A 25,264-nucleotide genomic window follows, 5' to 3' on the forward strand; every position below is an offset into this window, starting at 1 on the left:
AATTGACTGACTTTTATTAATATAGCACTTCTGGAAATATGGTTGTTATAAATTAGACATTTTTTTCATGATATTGATTTCGATGAGGTTTATAAGCATTATAACATTGATTATTCAAAGCATTTATCTACTCTGTCCAGAAAATGGGAATTTTCAATCACATGGACTATATAATTATGTCTCTGATTAACTAAACCACGCCGCCTTTCCTTGTTGATCTTGTTTATCATAATTTAAAGTTCGTGGCTAATAGATTATGTTTCACTTTTAAAAACATGCTTTACAAAACGCACTATACATATAATCTACCACGGCTTTCAATAAAAATCGTGAATATAACAGACTCAAAGTTCTGTAGTATTCACGTATTCTGTCAAGTAAAGTAAAACTTTGTGTTTTACTTTCCCAGGGCCTTTTAAATAGAATCAATTTGAAAACCCTGCTTTGACTGATCTGCAGAAACAATTACTTATTTGCTCTATAAGCTATAAATATTTTGTTTTGGTGTAAAGTATTTTAATTTAAGGAATTTTATCGGCCCTACAGCTTGACAGCGTTTCCCGCGAAATGTCAAACAATTTTTCTCATCCGGGAATTTACTACAGGAAGTGCAAGTTCGCGTTTGCGTAGTATCGTCAACAACGGCTGTCAAATCGTAAATAATGGCGGACAACAATTAATAGAAGTTACTGGACAATCGGTTCCATCTGGCGCCAACTGTCCTTTTATTTTCAATAACTGGTGTAAAATCTAAAAAAGGAATAATTGATTCACATTCAAGCGTATTTATTTGTAGGATAATCTATCAGGTATTCGATAAAATGAAACAAACTGTTGACATATAAGAAAGAGAAAGTCTTTGTCTTGAAATGTTCGTTATTGGTTGTCATTTATGTTAGATACAGGAACGTTTTTTTCTATATTTTTCAGGATAAGCCATGGAGTTGAGGGTTGGAAACAAATACAGACTTGGCAGAAAAATCGGGAGTGGCTCTTTTGGAGACATTTACCTGGGTGAGATCATCGATTTCTCATGAATTTGTTTTACTCAGTTGAACTTTAATGTCTTGAGTTCTGTTCATTTGAACCATCAAAAGTTTCGTTTAAGCTATGCTCAATTTTGAGTAAATTTTCGTAAACACGCTGTCAATGGTTAAAACTGTAGTTAGGAAGTAAGTTTAATGTTGAAGAGACGATAAATGTAAATAACCCTGTACATTAACATTTTTTTCTGTCATAAAAACATTTAGAGCTACTTATGCTACTTCCTAGTGAGTAGTGACAACTTTTGAAATTACTTGACATCTTTCATCATACTGTATGTATCATCAGACATAGATATATTTTTTTACCAAAGAAATATTAATCATATGTTAAATTCGTCTTGGTTTCGAACTGGGATGTAATTCTTATTATGCCTTTATGGTCAGAATATCAGACAGTTGATCAATTAGGTCAACTCTCAGAATTAAGAGGATGGGGCTTTTACTGCCCCATCTGTGGAGAATTGAGATATAATCAAAGTTTTAAATTTATCAAAGTTTTAAATTTTATATCTTGTAAGAAGACTTTGGTCTTTGACCTCGGTTACTGATTTTCAGGAACAGCAATGAACTGCAATGTGGTTTCTCTCTTAAAGAAGAAATATCAGACCACTGTAACCAAACTTTTTCTGTGCCAGATTTATAGCCACACTGACAATAATTGACTTTACAGATTTATTTTAGATAAGTAGCCTCCAAGGCAGTGTGGTTAAGTTTGCTGGTTAAAAACCACTTGCTCCATGTTTCTTAGGGTTTGAATTCCACTAGGGACTTTTCTTTCTTTCATGTAAGGGAGCTATCTAACTAGCTTACAGAAGAGGTTGGTTGTTCTACCTGAATGTTTGCTATTGCCTGAAATAAAGCAGGAGGGATACCAGAGTGATTCCTCCACCAGTAACGCTTGAGAAATCTAAAAAGTTGTATACATGAGATAAAGATGTAAACAATGTCAGATTGACTTAAAACTTAATCTAAAAAAATATATTTGAGATTGACAAAAGGTGCGATAGTTTATTGTCAAAATAGTTTATTGTTGTAGTGGTCAAGGGTGCCGCTATGTAGATCAATCTGCAGCCTTCAGATTGTCCTGTTAATTTCCCTCTTACATATATATACAACATTACTAACCTTGATCACTCAGCTGTTCAAAAAATATAAGTAATGTATCACAGATAAGAAACTATGCAATCACATAACACTTAATTTAATTACTTAAGTGACTAACCCATTATACTTTTGGCTTATATAATGTAATGTGAAATTTATTACAACACAAGAATATTATCCTCCAATGGTGTAACTTAAAGTTTTAATTTATTTCTACAGAACAATATTTGTAACCTGTATTTTGTTGTTCACTTGTTGGTTTTGTATTCAGGAACTGATATTTCTAATGGGGAGGAAGTTGCTATTAAGCTAGAATGTGTGAAAACGAAGCACCCTCAGCTTCATATAGAGAGCAAAATTTACAGAATGATGCAGGGCGGAGGTCAGTATATTGCCAAAGAACTTTCACTAACACAATATATCTCTCCTAACTAATGCTGCTTGATTTTTGTACAGGCACAGATATCTCCACCGGAGAAGAAGTTGCCATAAAACTAGAGTATGTGAAAACTAAACATCCTCAGCTCCATATAGAGAGCAAAATTTACAGGATGATGCAGGGCGGAGGTCAGTAGAATATGACTCTTGCTATGACCAGCATTGGACCTTTGCTTGCTTTACATTGTGCTTATTTTAAGAGATGATTGCTCTTTGCAGTCTGCGACTTGAGAAATTTAATTGGCATGCAAAATATTTATATTTCGTGTTTCCAAAAATAACTAAATTTTAAATGTTTATTGCTAAGTTTAAATGAAATTTAAAGATTATATTTTATTTAAAATTATGTGACAAAATTTTTTTTGATCTTATAAGTTGTATATTTTTTTATCTTATATAACTCTTATTTTTTTATGTTTACCTATTTTTAACTGTCGAGAAATAACCAGAAAATTGTCCTGTTGTTTATATAATTTGCGTAAAATACAATCTATAAAACATTATAACTTGTTTTCGGGCTTCGGTCCAATGACTTAAGATGCAGACTGTCTTTGCGTTCACATTTATATATTATTGAGATCACTTGTTAAACAAATTGAAGGAAAATAGCTAGTCTCCTTGTGCTTATTCTAGATAGGTAGTGCTCAAGTTAAGTAACTATTGAGAAGAAGTAAAATGGTTCTCTAAACATGGTTGAGCTACATTTGTTGCAATTAAATGTACACATGGTTAAAAGTTGATAAAGTCATAAATATTAACAATGATTTATTTAACTATTTAAGTAATAATTTTGGGTTGTACAATAAACAGGATATTTTTGCAATAGTTATGAATGGCTTGATATTTAAATGATAGGAGTTTCACAGCTGTTTAACAAAATGATGGGAGTTTCACAGCTGTTTAACTTTGGCTGACTTAAAGTAGCTTAAAACTGTTGAATTTAGAAAGAAAATATGCAATATTTATACAAATTGTATATGTGAACAGTAAGTGTTGACAAAATGTCACTTTGCTGTTTTCTGTCTTTTCTGGATTGGAAAGTATTGTTTTGTGAAGAAAAAAGCATTGACATATGCAGTGTTCAATCTAGACTAAATTCCTAGGGGACGCATAAACTTACCAGAAGGGGGTTATTTGAGAAGAATATGGGGCCTTACTAAAAATGAACTTAAGTTAAAAACAAAGTATTACCTTTTAACTATTTAGGTAGATTGTTTCTGCAAGAGATATATACACAAGTTGAAAATATAAAATAACACAGTAACACTGTGACAACTCTTTTAATTTCTGTACATGTACAGTATCAGGTTACACTATTTTCTTTTTATGAAATGCAGACTTTAATTAAAGATGCCGCAGGAAAACTGACAAATGTTGGTCTGTAAGAGCATTCTGTTGATCAAAAGCAGAAATCTGTCTCTGAAGAGTAGAAGTTCTATCTATAGTTTATAGAAGCAATAACAAACAGATTTTTCTTCCCCCAACAAACTGCATAATTTTTCATCATGATCATCATCCTGTAAATCAATCGTCTTTAAGCCAGTTTGTGTGAAAATCACGCTGTTTAGTCAGTTCAGGAGGGCCAGGGTTAAAGTGAGATGTTGATGGACCAAGATTAACTTTTTTAGTCGGCTCTTTTTTCAGCAGACTTTGAAGGGAAAAAATTGCATCAGTATTTGGCAAAAAGAATTCTTTTCATAATGCGGCTAAATTTAGAACTGTTAAAAAGCTGTAGCAAAGGACTGGTTTGTGACACACTGGTGAATATTTACTGCACTTGAAAGATCAATACTAGCCCAGTCAACAGCTGCGTGATAAATGAGCATAAAGCATAAAAATAAACGTCAAGTACCCTAAATACTGTATGGTTATTTTCAAAGCCAGTGTACCCGTTGGGGCTCACAGTTGGATTTGTTTTGTGCCCGCAGTCTGTAGGGGGTCAGTGGCGCACTCTAGATTGAACACTGTTACAACTGTCATTTGAATCTTCAAATTTTTCATGTAACTAAAACACCAAAAAAAACAACTTTTTGGCCACTAAATACATTGTGCCATGATCTATGAAACTTACCTTTACTTGAGCACTAGAACTTGACATTAGTGTTTTATTCTGGTTTAATAAGTGTGTTACAAGATGTCCCACCTTCGTGTTGCAGATTTTATTTTACCCTACTTCTTATGATTTCAAAATCAAAGGAAGTCACAAATTTCAACAAGTCTGAGATGGATTTTTTTGTCTGAAATAGTGACTGGCAAAACAGTTCAAAGTTATAATTGAATATTGAAACTCTCAGAAGTTACAAAGATATATCCCAAACTGTTAATATTTTTTAGGCATAATGTGACCTTTTTATGGAAGGGACTGTTTATATGTTTATTACCATGTAGCAGGTTATCCTGTTAAAGGTAACATTTTGTAGGAATTTCAAGTTTTAAAATAGGGATTTTTCAACAGCTTTGTCAGTATGGGAAAACAACGGTGTTAGTGTGCCTCTTTTTTATGACACATAAAAATCTGTGTTATATAAACTCTACATATTAGCATATCATACATGTCGCATGTGTATTTCTAAATTAACGTTCTATTTTCTACCTAGTAACAAATATCTACAGATCAAAATACATGTAACTGGTTATAATTGCTATTTTATTGTTTCACTATAACTCTGGTATTTAGTGTAATTACTGGTAACATATTTTTCACAAGTGACATGAACATACTTCACTGCAACAGCTTGTGAAGTGAATTCATATTTTCACAAATTTTTAATCAATATTTCAAATTATTACAACATTTGTTTTTCTCTCTCTCTGTCTTTGCATGTTAAATATCATGTTTAAAGCATTGTTTCTGGTGTCAATATTTGTTTTATTATGAATTGAAAACATGATTTCAATTTTTTCAAAGAAGTTAATTTTTTGTAAAACAGAAGAAAGAAAACAACATTTTTCTGAAAAACCTTTTTTTAACTGAGCTGACACTTAAAGCCTTCTAAGAAACATTTTCTGGAGATAGAAATAATGTATTATTTTTTTTCCTTTTAATAAAAGAAAAGCTGAATTATTGATTGAAGCCCCCTCCATGCATAATATCTTTCAAATAAAAATCAGATATGAATTAACTTGTTTACATACATGTACACATTGTCTTTTCATGGAGGTTGAAAGCATTTGGAAATAGACACATGTATAAAATTACATGAAAAGACCCATTGTGTGGGTTTTTTGTTGAAAAAAACCTTAAGAACTCTTATGGTTTAGAATTACATACAAGTTATTTATATTCATTAATAAATTAAAATAAAGACTTTCTTGACATTTTGATAGAACAGTGTAAAATTGTTTATTGGTTCGGTTGTTTTGTAAATATTTCTCCTATCTTTGTTGTCTAGTTGGAATTCCCACAATCAAATGGTGCGGTGCAGAAGGGGACTACAATGTCATGGTGATGGAACTACTGGGACCTAGTCTTGAAGATCTCTTTAACTTCTGTTCAAGGAAGTTCAGTTTGAAAACAGTCTTGTTACTTGCAGATCAATTGGTGAGAAATTAATAACATGTTAAATGGCTTAGATAATGTATTATAGCCTAGAAACATTTTTAGAGTTTCTTGATAAAACTTTGTTAATTATTGTAGATCTACCTGGCTTTCTCAAGTTATAAGTGAGAGTATATTGGTAACAATATGTGTGTAATGTAAGGTGAAGAGTTTATTGTTAATGTGAGGCCACATATTGATTCACAGTATAAAAAGCAATCCACACTGTATGGCATCTGAGCAATACATTATTAAAAAAAAAACATGGATAGACTTTTGTCATAGTTTAAAGAGGGACTTTCCTAGAATCAATGTGTGTATTTATCTGCAATTGAAGTGGGATATTCTGTTTTCTTTTCTGCATATCGACATATTGTATCACAAGTTGAGCATATTGTTACACCCTTATCTGTAAGCCATTTATCCTCCATCTCCTGTATCAAATGGTTTTGATGATGAAATTGATAGTTATTGAAAAATGTGATTGCTTTTGATAGTAATTGATAATGATTTAGAATCCAGAGGTACACTAAGGCTGTGCTTGCAGGTGTTACACTATTATACAATGTAACTGAAATGTTATGGACTAGAGATAATTAAAACAACACTGGGTTTACCATTGGTCTGGTCCTATAAGTTAATGTTTGATGTATCAATTTGATTGTCGAGTAATGTTGTTTCTACATTTTACGATAAAGTTTAAGAATTTTTAATACACAACTAAAGCTGATATTTTGTTTTCTTTTTCAGATCAGCAGGATAGAATATATACATTCAAAGAACTTTATTCACAGGGACGTAAAGCCGGACAATTTTTTGATGGGTCTCGGTAAAAAGGGCAATCTTGTGTATATTATAGACTTTGGATTAGCTAAGAAATATCGTGATGCCCGCACACATCAACATATACCTTACAGAGAAAATAAGAATCTCACTGGCACAGCAAGATATGCTAGTATAAATACACATTTGGGTATAGGTAGGTTATAATTAGTGTTAAAAGTATATCCATCTTTGGGGTTTTTGTGAACGGGACATGGGTTAGTTTTTAGCTCGCTTGAGCACCATAAGGAAACCTTTGCTTAAATCTGACAATATCGTATATAAATGCAGTATTTAAATTGTTAAGTTATTCAAGGTTATATGAATCCCACTTAAGTGGATTAAAATTCAGCAAATTTTGAGACCACAAAGTATTGAGTTATTGTTAGCTCGACTATTCGATAAGAATAAGTAGAGCTATTGTAGTCACCCAAGCGTCGGCGTCGGCGTAACCACTTATGTTAAAGTTTTTGTAATAGTTCAAATATTTTCAAAGTCCATTGACATATGGCTTTGAAACTTTGCACACTTGTTCACCATCATGACCCCAACCTATAGACAGGAGGAGGTAACTGTATCAAGCATTTTTGACAGAATTATGCCCCTTTTTCGACTTAGAATTTACGTTAAAGTTTTTGTAATAGTTCAAATATTTTCAAAGTCCATTGACATATGGCTTTTGAAACTTTGCACACTTGTTCACCATCATGACCCCAACCTGTAGACAGGAGTAGGTAACTGTATCAAGCATTTTTGACAGAATTATGCCCCTTTTTCGACTTAGAATTTACGTTAAAGTTTTGTAATAGTTCAAATATTTTCAAAGTCCATTGACATATGGCTTTGAAACTTTGCACACTTGTTCACCATCATGACCCCAACCTATAGACAGGAGGAGGTAACTGTGTATCAAGCATCTTTTGACAAAATTATGCCCCTTTTTCGACTTAGAATTTACGTTAAAGTTTTTGTAATAGTTCAAATATTTTTCAAAAGTCCATTGACATATGGCTTTGAAACTTTGCACACTTGTTCACCATCATGACCCCAACCTGTAAACAGGAGGAGGTAACTGTATCAAGCATTTTGACAGAATTATGCCCCTTTTTCGACTTAGAATTTACGTTAAAGTTTTTGTAATAGTTCAAATATTTTCAAAGTCCATTGACATATGGCTTTGAAACTTTGCACACTTGTTCACCATCATGACCCAACCTGTAAAACAGGAGGAGGTAAACTGTATCAAGCATTTTGACAGAATTATGCCCTTTTTTCGACTTAGAATTTACGTTAAAGTTTTTGTAATAGTTCAAATATTTTCAAAGTCCATTGACATATGGCTTTGAAACTTTGCACATTGTTCACCATCATTACCCCAACCTGTAAACAGGAGTAGGTAACTGTATCAAGCATTATTTTTTACTATCAAGCACTAGAATAGTCGAGCGTTGCTGTCCTACCGACAGCTCTTGTTTTTATTGATAAAAGTAGTTGACAAAAAAAAATTTGCCATCATCACTTTCCAGACAGGCAGTATTGTAATTTATTAGATATAGAGTTTGTCATGTTTGCTCGATTAATCTAGATATAAGAATTGAATACCTGGATTATCTATAAGGCAGTGATTGCAAAGTTTATATAAGTACATATCTAAAAAAATGATTTCCTATTTCATAGAACAAAGTAGAAGAGATGACATGGAGTCTCTAGGATACATTTTCATGTACTTTTTACGAGGAAGTCTACCCTGGCAAGGTTTAAAAGCTGCCACAAAACGCCAAAAGTATGAACGTATTAGTGAAAAGAAAATGTCTACTCCAATAGAGGAGCTGTGCAAAGGTTTTCCATGTAAGTTTTAATATGATTTATTTTAGCTTCTTAAAAAGAGAAAGATAGCTTCACAATTTGAAAGTTTTTGAAAAGTATTTAACATGCAGAAGCATTATGTAATGGCAGGAGTTTTAATCTTTCAAAATGTAAAAAAAAACAAGGACATCAAATTTCTGAAACTGAAATATTTGGTTGTTTTATTTGGTTGTTTCAACTTTTGTTGAAATATATTTATGATATATGTACAAAAATATAATGATGTTTTTTTAGTTAACATAGATAATGCATGTGGAAAGATCAGTATAATTATGTTCTTTAGCTTGAAAAGTCTCCATTTTGTCTGAAATAGTTTTTGTTTCGGAAACTCTATTCATCATTGCTATGGCTTGTAAAAATTTTGCCTGTTAAGATATTGTTTGAAAAAGTAATGTGGTTTCTTTTTCAGCGGAGTTTGCCACATACTTGAACTTTTGTCGGTCATTAAGATTTGACGACAAGCCCGACTATTCCTACCTTCGACAATTATTCCGTAACCTCTTCCACCGACAGGGATTCACATATGATTATGTTTTTGACTGGAACATGTTAAAGTTTGTAAGTTAAGAGCAAGTTCGGTTTCATCTACTATATCAAAACTGCAACATTGGTGTTTCTGGCAATGGATTTATTTTGGTAGCATACTTGTCAGTGTTTTGATTTTATCAATGTTAGTGTATTTACTCGTTAATACTTGGATTGACAAAGAAAGAATCAGCTTCAGTTTTGAACATGCTGTCAATATTTCTCCTTCTTTTTCTTTAAAGTTGCTCTTTTATTTGTCTGTTATTTGTTAATGAAGCTCAAATTCCTCACTTTCAGGGTGGTAGAAACAGTGATGATGCTGACCGGGGCAAGGTGAGCTCATCAGCCCGTCCTGTACACGGCACAGCACAAGCTCGTGGTCGTGCAGAACAAATGCCGTCAACGACGCCACCAGGCGAATATGGAAGTAAGTGTTAATAAAACCGATTTAGTAAACCTTTCTTTGTTCGCTAGTAGAATGGTTAGTTCCACAGCCAAACCACTTCTAAACAAAATGTAAAACAAAAATGCTTAAAGTAAATGTCATGGTACTGATACTTGAGACTTGGCACGCAATAAGAAATGGTATTCATGCATTAAGCTTTGTGCTATATGCAGCTTAAGCAACAGCATCAAAAGAAATAATGAGAATGCAAAAGAACAATTTTTATTTATTTCAAAGATTTCAGTCATTTTTGAAGAAAAAAAATTACAAAGGGTATAAAGCGATATTCATACCGAATAAACGAGATAAATTGTAAGTAAAGTTTTAATTTATCCAATGGCACATGTACGAAACCACTGCTTAACCTTAAAATTGTTTGAAATTTTGTTAGCGATTGTTACTGTTTTGGTAAATAATTGGTTTTTACATAATCAAACTCTCGTCAAATAAATAACATTTTTTTATTTTAAGCATATTTTGCCATTAATAGCTTTATACCCTTTTAAGTCAGTTGAAGTAAAATTGACGTTCAAAAAAATGTTTTGATAGTATTTGACATTATAAGCTTTTACAACTTTGCTAGAGTTGAGAAGTTTTAAATTCAGTGTTTGTGATATAGAATTTAGTGTCATGCGTCCTAGGTTAGGTTCTAGTTTATTTGGGTGTTGAAAGGGTGGTTAGGTTACAAAACATTTACCAAACACATACTGGATATATATATATGTATATACATGTTTATTTACTCCCCTCTTTTATTTTTCTTTCAATTTTGTTTTAATCTATAGTGTATTTAAACCTTTTTAGTGACTGAATATAAAAATATATGTAAGGAGAGCTGTCCTGCTCCATTGGGATACTAGGGGTGTCCATTTTAGCGTCATGCCTTGGTTAAGTTTTTTTTTACCACAGCTTGTTCCATATTGCTTTAATCTTTACACTCATCAACTTCTCTTGAACTATCATGGATTTTGACGTAATGCATAGATGCCTGACCTGTCTCACTCTAAATATCAGGTTGGTGGATACAATAAGAATTTCACCACAACAACTATGTTAACAAAAGAGCACATGTCAATGTTTGTGATTAAATCTATTGTTATTCAAACGAAAAGTCAAAGTAGGGATCAATTATGAAGTCCTCAAAGGGTATATTGCTGTTAAACATAGAATACCCATTCAAAGACCTGTTATTATTTCACCAACAAGTACCGAGTATAGTGGAAAATACTTTATAAATATGTAATAATTACACTTTTTGTGCCTTTAGTAGTTTCAAACTGTATTATAACATTTTTATCTTCAAACAGGTATTGTCAGACATTTTATTTCTTTGTCCCAACAATTTCAATGTTTATATAATCCCCTGACTTCCTCCATTTTATGTAGGGAAGTTGAGATTGCTAACTTTAAACAGGGAAATGGTTCTTGTCCAGTCATAATGTCTTTCCATTAATAAGAATAATTCATGTGAAATAAGCTTGATATCAACTTTGTTGAGCTTACGGAAAGGTCATGTTTGGTACGACAGAATTTAGATGTATTTATGTATACAATTACTTATTTGCCTATTGGTCAGTACTGACTATACAGTAATTATGGTGTTCGTAATGGAACTTTCAGATTCCTGGGTAAATTGTTATTTAGAAAGAAAAATATTTAAAGGGCCTAGCTCTCAAGATTTATCCCAAAGATCTCTTCAAGAAAATTCAATTGTCAAACATAATTAGGACTTAAGTAGTCTATGTCATCTGTTGATAACAAATATCAGACAAAAATATCATGTAGATGAATTTTATTTTATTATTTGTTAGAAATGTTAAATTTTGATTAATGTATAATGTACAGTTTATGATTGGTCAGTTATTTTTGCATGCTGGTACAAGGTTCATAAGTCTGGTGTGTTGATATATTTGTTATATTGTGGATTGATACCCTTTACCAAGTTTTTGTCAGAATATTGTGATGAAAATGCTACAATGAAAAAAAAAATGGAAAAAAAGCACCAACAGTTCAGACTGCTTAGAATTGGTCTTTGTACCTTTAACAGAAATCCTACTAAAATGTGAAGCTTCCATCATTTTCATCTCATCTCATAAACAAAAGAACGGCTATTAACCATATGAAATAGTAAAGTGGTGGTGGGTGGGATAATGATAAAATAATTGAAATATGTCATAATGAATTATTCACAAGTGATGTATTTTGATATAATGTTATAGGTCATAGCGGTTCCGTGGGTAAGCCATAGATATGCTTTGGGTTTAATAAATTTATCTTTCATTATCTGGGAAAATCTATATATTAATAAACATTATTTATTCTCATATACAACAGAAGACGGAATTGAATTGTGTATATATCTTTCAGATATATGTATATATTTCTGCTTTAATAACCTTTTATAATAGCTGCACTTTCAGACACAAGAGAACTAGTGATTTCACTTGCCTAGGAATAACTAATTGTCAGAGAAAGTGAGGGAAAGTGCTATATTGCTTAGGGGGGATAATCCCAAATATTAACAGGCCTTGTACGATTTATTTTATGTACTAGGTCAGGTCAATTAAGGTTGCCAATAATAATTTTGATATAATAGGGTAAACAACACTTCAGTTGTGTTACAGAAGACTTGTCAAGTGATTTAGCTTCATAGTAAAATTGTCACCCTAATGCAGTAATAGGTTATCTCCTATGAAATGTTATCCAAGATAACCTATGTTTGCACTTAAGTCATGATACAAAATTCTAAATTTATTTAGACATAATCGAAGGAAAATTCCCATTGGGTATAAATGGAACAGTAGTTTTAAAAGGCAGAAAAATTATTAATTTTTAAACAATAAACTATATATAATTTAGATATGCTATATTCTTAAGTCTGAAATAGGGTTACTTTTGAATGTTCAATGATCTTAGGGTATAAAAAAAATACCCCAAACCATTGAGTCCGATAGTTAGATATTTATCAATATAATAATTTTACTTAGGAATTAAAGGAATCATAATGCATTATTGTCTTCATCACTTGCATGGAAATAGAAGATTTAAAAATCACAACATGGAGAAATAATAAAACATTAATATAGTGTATAGAATGCGTGAGCATGACTGCACAAAGTTTAGATCATCAACAGTTTACTTTCATCTTATTGCACAAGTCATTCACCACCATTCTTATACTAGAAAGTAACCAATTCAATTGTGCTGCAGATTTTTTCAGACCAAGTAATGCAGCAGTATTAAAAAGATTATTGTTAAAATGATTATGTATTCTCAGAAAATCTATGAAAATGTTCACGGGTCGCAAATGTTTAGATATATGTGGAAAGTGTTGTTATGTTAAGTCTCAGTTTCTTTAGAATGTATAATAAGTCTTGTTGTTTTTTTTCTCTTTGATAAATAGACTAAAGACCAAATGTCTTTGATCCCAATACATTCTATCATCTGAGAATTCTTTTGAAAGAAGATTAGGTATTTCCATTAAGAAAAAAAAAAAATTTTTTGGGGACAGAATCTGGCAGCATTTGATTTTTAACTGTCCATTAATTTTTTGTCAGAATTAGTATCCTAGACTAAGATAAAAACAAATTTTTTTTAGATGAAAACAAATTTTTTTTTAATGGACATTGTTCTAATTAATGAAAGTTTTAAATGCAACTTCATAAGGCAGTACTATTAATACTGGGTGGGGAAAATATTAATGCGTTAACCCGTGGCGAGGCAAATATTATCGTGAACTTTGTTGGAAGAGATATAGAAGGCTTGAAGAAGTGAAACCACTGGAACTTTCCCATGGTAATCTCTATTATATATTTATTCTCTCATTTTGTAATTGATTTTTACAACTTGTTTGATTTTTGTTTGCAAAGAATTAAAATCTTTGTATATCATTTTATGGCCATAATTTTTACCACTTTCTCAAAAATGTTCAAAATCCAGATGTTTTAAGTATAAAACAGCAAAACGAATTTCTTAACATTACGAAAGATTTCATTGTTTTAGTAAAATGCTGAATTCATCATTTCCTTTAGTCGAAAAATCCATTTCATTATTTACCTGTAACCAAGTAGTTTTGCATATTTAGCTTAAACTTACAGCCAAATTGAAATTGAATCATCACATAGATGAGATATCAATTATGTATATATATTTTCTTTTTATCATTTTAACATTTCGTAAGCCTTGCTTTTTCCCCCTATTTTGCATGCTTTGTTTATGTAGCTTTTGTATTTATCCGAACTTTTGTATGGTCACATAAATTTGCATACTATAGCATCGCATGAAGCCATATAGAATATTCAAATTGGATGCATGGATCAAGATGCTGATTTGTTTGGGTTTTACGATTAACATATGCTAGAATATTTTTACGTAATTGTGTTCATGTGATTAACTTGTGTTTTATATGTGAATGTATTCTTTTTTTAACAGAGGTAGGTGGCTTTGGTGCTAATTTGGAGAGACAGAAAAAAAAAGAAAATTTGGCATTCAATATTAATTGTGCTTTTAACATTTTGAAAGGGATTTATACCTTGCAGTATTTATATATATGTAATATGGTTATGAATTGACATTTATTGAAATACTATTACTATAATCATGCTAACATTTAATGGCTTAATATTTTATATAAATTTTTTAATCTGTGGTGAATCAGAAAAAGTGTAAATTTTTAAGAAAACTATTACACTAGTTACGTTATTAATAATAATGGATTAAGAAAAGAAAATTTTTGTAATGCACCCACTTAGGTTGGAACATATGGCTTTGCTTATTGGTTTATACAGAATTTATTTTATTTTGATTGTGAAGGAAGCTATAAGCTTATAGACACACTTTCCAATTGTTCCTGGAACCAACTGAGCAATGTGTGTAAAGTTTATTGCTCAAGGAAACAATGACTTGCCCCTGACTGGGTTTGAACCTATGAAACTAGCGATTATTATTAGATTACTAGTCTGAGGCATTAACCAAGTGGGCCATGATACCACCGTGTTTTCTTATTGTCCGTCTGTCTGTCTGTCTGTCATACCGTCCGTCCATAGACTGAAAAAACTGTAGGGAGCGGAGGCATTTAATACGTGAATGTTCATATTATATAAAAAGAATTTTCATTTAAACTAATTTTGTTTTGGTTGAAATATTGAACTACAGTGATAAATATAAGAATGATTTCAGTTGTATTTATATAAATTTGTAATAATAATAATGAAAAATATAGCATGAATGTCTCATTTAAGTGATGTTACAGCGGTTATCTGAATTGATTTTTTCTAAAAACTTGAGTAGCTTTAAATTGTTTGTTATACGTCAACCAACTTACCTAATCTTTATCCGATTGACACGGGGGGAAAGTAAATTGTTATATAAATCATTAACATTTCTGCATCTCTGTTGGTATTTGTAAAAATTGCTCTGAACAAAGGTTTTTACCTAATGGTTTCTTCAACAATGTGGCAATTATCCCACACCTGTTATTTAATTTAACACAATTGCAACAGATTAAAATAGAAAGAACAATACTCTAAATCTTACAAAACTATTAAGATCATACTAAAGTATTTATTATAAATCATAAGACAAAGTTATACAACAATAAAAAAAAGTAAAGGCATACAACAACAACAAAGAAAATTATGATTGAGAAATAGAAATCACAGAAAACTTTGAAATCATACAAGACTTTTGAAATCATTCAAAACTACTAAAATTGTACAGAGCTATTGAAATCACACAAGACTTAAAATCATTCAAAACTACTGAAATTGTACAGAACTTTTTAAGTCATACAAGGCAATTGAAATCATTCAAATCTATTGAAATTGTACAGAACTTTTTAAGTAAACAAGGCAATTGAAATCTTTCAAATCTACTGAAATTGTACAGAACTTAAGTCATACAAGGCAATTGAAATCATTCAAATCTACTGAAATTGTACAGAACTTTTTAAGTAAACAAGGCAATTGAAATCTTTCAAATCTACTGAAATTGTACAGAACTTTTTAAGTCATACAAGGCAATTGAAATCATTCAAATCTACTGAAATTGTACAGAACTTTTTAAGTCATACAAGGCAATTGAAATCATTCAAATCTACTGAAATTGTACAGAACTTTTTAAGTAAACAAGGCAATTGAAATCTTTCAAATCTACTGAAATTGTACAGAACTTTTTAAGTCATACAAGGCAATTGAAATCATTCAAATATACTTGAATAATAAATGACTATTGAAATACCAAGAATTGGTATTTGTTATTGAAGTATATAAATAGCATTTCATTAATTTTGAAGAATTTTCAATAGACATTATTTTAGCGTGTAAAAATGATTTCAATATTTGCTTTAGTTTGATTGTAAACTGACAATCCAATCCTTTAAAAGGTAAACATATCAAACAATTATTGATAATTTGCTGTTGCTATGGTAACTAATGTATTTTTCTGTTGTCTCTTTAAATGGCAACTGTAATACATAATTCATATACCATATTATTTTCCTGTAGTTAATGTGTATTAAATTTTATGACTTGATATTTTTGATTTTTGAGATCTTAATGATAGTAAAGATTGAATAGGATGAATAGGAAGTACTTAAGCCACCTACATGTAAATGCACTTAAAACTATTTGTTTTGATGTTATATTACTATCCTATTAAAAAAAAAAAAGTTTTGTGAATTCTAGAATCATGAATTTTCATTTAATTTCAAACAGATGTGGGCAGATCTGGACGTGCTGGCAAGGAAAAAGTTCCGACGCGGTTGGCCCTAGCAATGAGAGGTGCCGAGGGTGGGTCAGAGCAGGTACCTATGGACACTAGAGTTAGTGATAGTAGACTTGCAACGCCCTCCTCAGGGGGCAGGATGAGTTTTAAGGGGTCAGGAATACCTGTCCCTGTGGGCGGGACTTCTACAGACAATGCAAAATTGCGAAGATTGACACAAGAAGGGAGGGGCCACAGTACGTCAAGGCAGCGACAACAATAAAGTGTTCAACAACAACAAAAAATTATATTTTGTCCATTTTCTTTTTTCCATGTCATAATACTAAATCTCTGTGCATTTTAATTTGGAAATTTTACTTGTAATCTTATGAAGCTACTTTCGCTTAATTGAGCATCTGTAGTGTGGAGATTTACGTCAAAAACTTTGATTTTGATATTTGATTGAGATATTAAATATAGATAGGTCACTCACGTTCGTTGACCTTGTACTTGTAAATGAAATTTGACAAATTTCTGAAGAAATGTTTAATTAAAATAAAAAGAAATTATTGTTAAATTTCTATTAAATTTTGTATGTGACTCAATAGTCTAGTTTTCAGATTCCTGTAATAAATATCAATTGTATGTTTAAATATTTTTTTGATTCTTGCAATGGAAAAATCATAACCAAACCTTGTTGAATAGCAGCTTTTGAGGTCTTTTTTTTCAAGTTTGTTAAACAACAGTATTTCAATTTGATACAATAAAAACAGCTCTTAAAATAGCCTGATGTATCAATAATGTAAATCGGTGATCAGAATCTTAAGCCAAAGATGTTGTAGAAATTAGTGAAAATAATTCCATTAATTAAAAATTGTCTATTTGCCATAATAACATGTTAATTGGGACATAAGAGTTGTCATTTAAATAATATAAAACGGTACATTTTGAATTAGAGGTAGTCAGTTTTGGTTTTATCACATACATCAACATAGTGTTTCCTAAGTTTTGAGTTGGAACTAAATGTATTTAAGATAGTTATTTTGGCCTGTAGCTACCTCCGGACGACAACACTGGACTTTTCCTTATATTTTCCAACATGGTTAAAGAAAGAAATGTTTACATTATTTATTGACATAACACTCGAGTCAAGAACTTTCAATACTTTACATGCCATTTTAAACAGGTTTGAAAATAAATTTCCTATTACCTGACAACAGTATGAAGAAAAAACAATTTTAAATAAAAAACGAGTGATTTAGTAAGTTGATTTTAAGACACTGTTTAAAAAAAGGAAAAGAAATGCTTTCCTGGAATTTGTAAATTTTGTTTTAGGATATTGAGTAACAGAAATTTCGTTTTACCATTGTTAACATGTAATCATGTAGCGTAATAGCATAAATATTGTGATATTTTGTATATATTTGTAACATAAAATATAATATGTATATAATATAAATTTCACATTTTATTTGTATATAATCATACTATAACTATGAGGCATTACATGTGTCAGATTGCGAAGAAATCTCAGACAAAAGGATTTAATTTTTAGATGTATACCCTAAAGTTATTGTTGATTTTTAGATGCATGTGAGGGTGTATAGGTGTTCAAGGGAGAGTAATCATATATCTGTAAGTCCATCAGTCCGAAATAATTTGTTCATGTATATATTTTGAAAAAAAGTAAATGTATTTGAAGTAGTCATTTCACTTCATTGAATTTTATTGTTTTAATAATAAAAAAAGACATCATTCAGGTCTGTTTGTGTTTTGCACAGCTGTGGTTCTGTATGTGATTTGAACTAATTAATACAGAGTTCTGGCCCTTGGAAAAGATGAAAGAATTGTATGAATGTTTCAGTTGTTGAATGCAGACTTTTTTTTTTCGTTGTAAGATCTTTGTATATTGTAAATACTGCATAAGTAAGTGTGTGTACGGATAAATAAGGAAAAGGCATTCACCTGTGTATACACTAGTAATAATTGATCTATATTCAATTTCTACTTTCTTATATATGTTTAAAATGTGTATTTAAAAAAAATGGCCATGATTCATCATTTATTTGATCTTGTTTTATTATATCGTGATTTTTGGTGTAATTGATATCCAGTTATGTTATTAACTTTGGTATATTGTTCGGTTGGTACCTACATGTACTCTTACATTACTAATATATTTGAATATTCAATTAACCATATTGGTTAAGTTTTTTCCTAAAAACACAGGTGTATTGTCAACAGATACAGGTGCTTGTTCTAGGGGAAAAAACAATTTTCTTCAGGTAATGATGATAATTGGAATTCATCAATTATATAGATATACATAGAGCTTATTATAATCTGGTCATATTTTGTATTTCAAATAAACACAACAGAGTCAAATTCATCCTGTCTTGTAAATTAATGTTTAAAAGTCTGTGCATTTTAATTGAAGAAACATTTGTTTTTTCCTGTAACAGTTTTGCTTATGCAATATTAAGGTGGTAAATCATTTAAATGCCTACGGTTTTATTGATAAAATTTTGTTTAAAATGTTAAGCTAAGAATTATAAGAAATACATTTGAATGTAGTTTTTTACAGAATTAACCTCTAACTTGCTGAAACAGAAAGTGATATGCCTTTGCCACCTGTGTAGGGCACGGCCAGCCTGCATATCCATGTAGTCGAACCTTTTATTTTGATATTGAAATCCCTTAAGTTTCAAATGAACTTTTCCAAATTCAAAAGCAGGCGTATCCATAACACAAATTCAGCATGTGAATAGTTAAGAATAACACGGCTATTAATTAATTGGGAACTTTTAAAATATTATACATTCTGAATAAAATGTTCATGTAAATAGACACAGTGCAAATTTGATTTCAGGAAAAAATGTTTTGGTCATGTGTTGCCATGGAAATATAACCCATGGACATATCATAACTGTAGTTTATAATAAAGCAAATCAGAAAAAAATATCATGGTGAAAATGAAGCAGATGTTGAAACCATTATAATATTTGTTTTAGCACGAAAGAAATCGGTGTTGTCTCATTCAATTTCAATATCAAGATGTCTACCTCACTATTATATCAATGAAATAATGACCGATCTACAGGGTCGTTAACTTTAAATATCATTTTATGCAATTGTAAAAATGTTGTAACTCTTAAAGAAAAACAAGACACTAGCCCCTAATAAGTTTTGTATGTGTCAGTGGAGCAAATAGTTTTCTTTTTTTGTCCATCCCTCCATCACATTTGTGTACCATTTTTTCATGACACTCCATTTGTTGTCAGATACCTTGGATATTTGATGTGATTGTACCATCCATTGACCTTTACCCTCGGTGGATTAGGTCATGGATGCTAAAAAGAAATAGAGTTTCATATTTTCCCATGTTATTTTTAATTTTGTCAAAACTAATGATAAGAAAATCAACAAAGAAAATGTTTTGCCTGACTTATTAAACTATGTCAATAATTTGTGTTTAAAAGTCTGGATTTATGTTGAGATATTTGTGTTGATATTTTGTTGGAGTTCTCATAGAAAAACAGTGTTAATTTTCATTTTGCTTCTTATAAATGAGTGCCATTTTTTTTATATAATGAATAAGTTTATGCTAGTTAATAGGATGCTTTTATGACTAATAATACCCATTGTCAATTTTAAGTTAAAGTATTTCATTGAACATTTTTAGATGCCAAAGGTTTATTATGTTATCCTTTTTCTCTCACAATTAATAACAGCTTGTACATTACATGCATTGGTTAAATTTACGGCAATTTTAATGTAGTATACATTTAGATGTCTCTGAAAGGGGATCCATGTCAATGGTATAACAATACGGTAATAACAATATGGTTTATTACTTCCTAAAAATATTTACTACCTTCTTTACATTTAAACTTCAGTCTGAAGATGTTTTTTTTTTAACCAAACAATTTTTTGTTTGCATTGGCTTTAGAATTGTATAGATCATTTAGTTGATTTTGTTACAGGAACTCCACTGAGGTCATAAAGCCTTAAAACAAAACAAACAAAAAAATGAATTTTTTGCAAATTAAGATGAAAAAAGATTCAAAGGATAATAAAGTAATAATAAAGAAATATATAGTATGCGTAAATAAAATCTTATTAAAAGAAAATTGACAGTTATTGCAGTTCTTAGCCTGATTTGAGTAAAAAGCATTGCAACACATTTCATTTTGGTGATTTTTATACAGAGGAAAAAAGATTATTCTGGACAAACAGGTTGAGGGAATGATCTGAAAATTTGCCAATTGACGATTTATTGATTCAGCCTTTCATCATCGGGTGGTACACCAATCTCGGTTTTTTCTGGGGGGGATATTTCCAGTCCAGCCATGTCAAAAAGCCTCAGTGGAGTTCCTTTAACGGGTAGTAAACTTTGATAGTACCAAGTGCTCATTATGAGAGAGATTTGTTTTGTCTGAACATGTACTAGTAACTTTTATGTTATTTTACTGTGTTATTATTATTTTTATTATATTGTTTTGTGAACATAAAAAAATAAATAAAACTGAAAATATAAATGAAACTGATCAAAAAAGGAATGTTTTTGGTTGTCATTATCTCCCAATATCCAAAGATCGTCAGACTGCTATGTAACGATAAAAACAATGTTGTTGTTCTTTGTTTATTTGACAAACCAGGGACAGAGGTTATAAAGAAATTCTCCAAGCTCAGCTCAGATCTCTGGTTTTTGTCAGGAACTGGCACCCAATGTACACTGACAAATGAAAATCCATAGATTTGAGACAGAATGCTGAAAAAAAGTTTTGTAACCTCTGCAAGGCCGGATGGTTGAGTATTTTGAAGACATTTTTTGAAATGTATGAAGACATAAATGTTGATGTGTATATGAAGGTTTCCAGCCATGTCTTTACCGCATTTAATTTGTTTTTAATGTCATTCTTAAAATAGAGAACTGAATTCTTATATGAAGGTATTGCAATATGAAATGATAAGTTATAAAATTATAATTGCAAAATCAAAATGACCTTGTAAGGCCAACTTAGGGGTCAACAGCTATGCATCAAATTTTGTTGAATAATCATAACATTTCAAACTGTAATTTATTAAGACTCATCTTGTGTCCTGATGTTATATCTTGCATTAAAACTAAATAAAAACAAGAAACCAGTCAAGTCAAGGCATTTGAAACTGGTTTAAAGATAAAACTTGTAAAAATACACCCAATTCATGAACAAAAACTACCAATAGTTTCACTGATACACTGAAGTGTTTCTAGGTTTTGCATAAGTTCTGATATACTGCAGGAACTTGCTTCAAGCCTTTACCATCAGTAAAAAGTTTGAGTGTTCAGAATAAAGTTTAGCCTGCTCAGTTCAAATAACTTTACCTTTATAGTTGGACGATGAACATTTAAACAGAGCAAGGCTATTACACAAGTTCAGCTTGGGAACGGTTCATATAACAAATTAGCTTTTGCATACTTTTTCAATAAGCATGAGTAATTGTATGTAAATACAGTGACATGTAATGATGTATATTAAAGAGTTAACATGTATATTAAAGGAAATGATTCATTAAAAGGGTTTAGCCAATGTATTTAATTGAATGCTAAACAAAGAAAAAGGCTTAAAAGACGTATACCTGTAACATGTATGTTGCATTATACAAGTATTAGTTACATAATTATGGTTAAAGTTCTGAGATCTTCTTACCTTTTTCAAAATCATGTCTTAGGAGAGACACTGAATAACAAGTTTTAAAGATAGCTAGATAAATTACAATGACTTGTTCTATCACTGGATAATGATAATAAACAGCTTGTTATAAAATCCATTTGTATCATGTTCTGTATTTGTTAAACGATGTTGCTTATTAATTGGTATATTTATTTATATTAACAGCAACATCTCCTAGACCAATGTCGAGAGAACGGGAGAGGCGTACAAGCACCAGACTTCACAGAGGTATTCCAACTACAGCTCAGGAGTTGCAGCGTGATGCTACAAGAATGTCAGCGGCACAAATGCAGTCAAGTATGATACCCAGTGTGAACACTGGTGTTCGACGTGGAAGTGCTTCGAAGGACGGTGATGCCCCAGCACGGGCAAGTTCGTCCCGACACGTTCGTAAATGATATGATTAACGAACGTCTTTCTGTGATAAATAAACTAACTCATTATGATAAACAAAAATAAAACTAGGTGCCAAGTTTTGTAGTGCAGGGTCCTTTTTTAAACACACCCATGATCAGTTTTCATCATAGTTACTGTTGAGGGGCACGGTCCTTCAGAAACTTCTCGATTACACGTGACCAGGCAGCGGTATTATGACATCCAGCATTGATTTTAATAAATGTACGAGTGATCCTGTCTACGAGTGATAGATTTATCATGAATTATGTATTGCCTCTCTTTTATATTGTCTAATTGTGGTGAACTATTTTCTGTGTTTCAAAATAATTGAAATTTAGAGAATCGATTTAGAATGAAGTACTTGTGTAGTTTTAAATGCAACAGTTTACTTTCAAATAACTTATTTGTACATGGAAATCTGTCATAATGCAGTTTCGTGGTGAAAAAATCTCTGATGGTAGGTATAGGTCAAAACATTTCTCAGCTATATGTACCTAAATTGATTATACTTAAGAGAGGAAATAATATAGAATTAATAATAAATGTAGAAATTAATAGAGAAAAGTTCAAAATCATTTTAAAGTACAAAATTAAGTATTGTCATAATATCTTTACTTTAATGGTGTTTTAGACCATTGTACTTTATTAACACGGACATATGAAGAGAGATATATCAAACGTTAAATTTGGTGTGTCATGGTATTTGATATTTTTGTCCAAGAGCAGTTGTCTCCCGTAACTCTGCAAATGTGGGTTTTTCCAAGCTAATCCCCCCTACAGTACATACAAACTTTTACCGTTGTATCTTCATGGTGCACTACTGGTCACAGTAGATTAGTCAACCTGTTGGGCTTATTTTTGAAGCTGAAACTGTACCCCATGATTAGCCGGGAAAAAACCCAGAATGTTCTTAGTCTATCTACTTAATTAAACTATAAAAATTACTGCTCCCTATTATATACTCTAATGTGGATCATTACCTTACATAAGGATTTTTAACTGTATTTGTTTTCAGAGTACAATATAGTTATGTATATTGTACAAACTAAGGAATTCAAATTAATTGTTTTGTTTTATTGGCTTGTAAAAAGAACGTCTAAAATATAAGTTAAATAATGTACAGTGTTTTTATATACCACTAGTTGCGAGTGTATGTTTTAATAATGGGTGAGCATGGAGAAATGATGAAAATTGCATACTATGTTAATGAACTTAAGGTGAAAACATCTTGCAAGCAAGTGAATATGGTAATATTTATCGATTTAAGATAGGGGCTTAGTGCAAAATGACAGTAACAACATTATTTATTCATTTGGAGTTAAAGTTGTTTTGCTTCAAACCCATAATTAAAGGGATACTCAGGCAAAATAATGGCAAAAATATAAAAATGATTTTCTGTACTCAAATCACCCTAAAATGACATTTCTTAAAGTCCCAACATGAATTTCTGTATAAATTCTATATATTTTGGGTTTGAAGTTTAAATATATCTATATATGTTGAACGAAATTTTGACGTGAACAGAATCACCGAATAGTTTAAAAACAAGTCATGTGATTTGAACAAACCCTGGAAGTTACAATAACAAATATTGTGGGTATTGTTTGATTGAAACAAGTCTAAGTAATTGATTTGACATGTTTTTTAACGTTTCCAGAGTACAGAGTGACAACTATTGTGAAATTTTAGCGCTCTAACCTGACCCACGCGGGTCAAGTTAGGAAAACACCATTTTATTCTTTATATGGAGAAAAGTTTTGTTCCTTTGACTGTTTAGTGTATTCATTTTGAGGACATTTACAGAATAATGAATGAAAATTTCAAAACTAAGAAATGAAAATTTTGCCTGTGTCTCCCTTTAATGCCCTTTCAAGATTTGACATTGACTTACTTTAGAATTTCAAAATGAATTATCACTCACTGCATTGATTTGTGTGAACTTAGAATGTATACATTACAAAAGGGTTATTAAAGGGAGAATTTTGATCTGGAACCTGTGTTTGACTTTAGTGGATTTTACTAGACGAGGCTAAGATTTCACAGGGCGCAGGTGCGCGAAATGTAATTGATTCTGAGAAAATCAGTTAATCCACAGTGTCAAATACAAGTACTGGATGAAGATTCTCCTGTTATTACCTTATTATAGTATACCTTGTTGAATTTACAATATATATATGTATTTATCCATAATGCCATTAGCATAACACCAGCACACTCTGAGTGATACAGGTTTGGTCATATTTTTGCATGTGATACATGCATTATATGTAGAAAAATAGTATGCAGTGTATGTAAGGGTATATAGTAAAACTTTTATCTGTTGAGCTAGGTATATTTTAATAGATGCGTATACAAAATTGAAATGAAAATAATTGGTACTTTTGTTAGGGAAAAAGGAATAATTATGGTAGGTGGTTGCTGTATCATACAGCCTGTACGAAAAATTATATCTGGGAGTAAATTGGGGTTAGGCTATGTGCACAATTTTATTATTTGTTTTTTGATATTTTTCTATCATAGAGCTGTTCATACAATTTTAGAAAAATTAACACATGTTTACTTAAATTTTCAATGGACATCTTTTGGGTGCTTTTTTTTTCCAAGTTTATCTTCATTTAAGACTATAAAACATTTTGAAATGATTAAAAAAATCATAGTTAAGATT

The 25,264-nt window shown here is 30.9% G+C and overlaps 1 protein-coding gene across 5 annotated transcripts; it reads left to right on the plus strand.

The window, feature by feature from the left end:
* The first annotated feature begins 615 nt into the window (after positions 1–615).
* LOC132720474 (casein kinase I-like) lies at positions 616–23,945 on the plus strand. Of its 5 annotated transcripts, none has more exons than XM_060704624.1 (10): positions 616–809; positions 931–1,014; positions 2,607–2,717; positions 5,981–6,129; positions 6,877–7,105; positions 8,626–8,796; positions 9,224–9,372; positions 9,637–9,766; positions 12,004–12,021; positions 16,498–21,045. In XM_060704624.1, the coding sequence occupies exons 2-10, from the start codon at positions 939–941 to the stop codon at positions 16,767–16,769; spliced, it is 1,305 nt and encodes a 434-aa protein (XP_060560607.1). In that variant the 5' UTR covers positions 616–809; positions 931–938; the 3' UTR covers positions 16,770–21,045. The 5 variants fall into 5 exon arrangements, with proteins under 5 accessions (XP_060560607.1, XP_060560606.1, XP_060560608.1 ...); XM_060704623.1 differs by lacking the exon at positions 2,607–2,717 and adding an exon at positions 2,422–2,532 and having other exon boundaries at positions 617–809; XM_060704626.1 differs by lacking the exons at positions 2,607–2,717; positions 16,498–21,045 and adding exons at positions 2,422–2,532; positions 22,369–23,945 and having other exon boundaries at positions 618–809.
* Positions 23,946–25,264: the final 1,319 nt, after the last annotated feature.

The sequence above is a fragment of the Ruditapes philippinarum genome, unplaced genomic scaffold (assembly GCF_026571515.1).
Source record: "Ruditapes philippinarum isolate M1 unplaced genomic scaffold, ASM2657151v2 ctg144_1_1_1_1, whole genome shotgun sequence".
In the NCBI taxonomy this organism is placed as follows: Eukaryota; Metazoa; Mollusca; class Bivalvia; order Venerida; family Veneridae; genus Ruditapes; species Ruditapes philippinarum.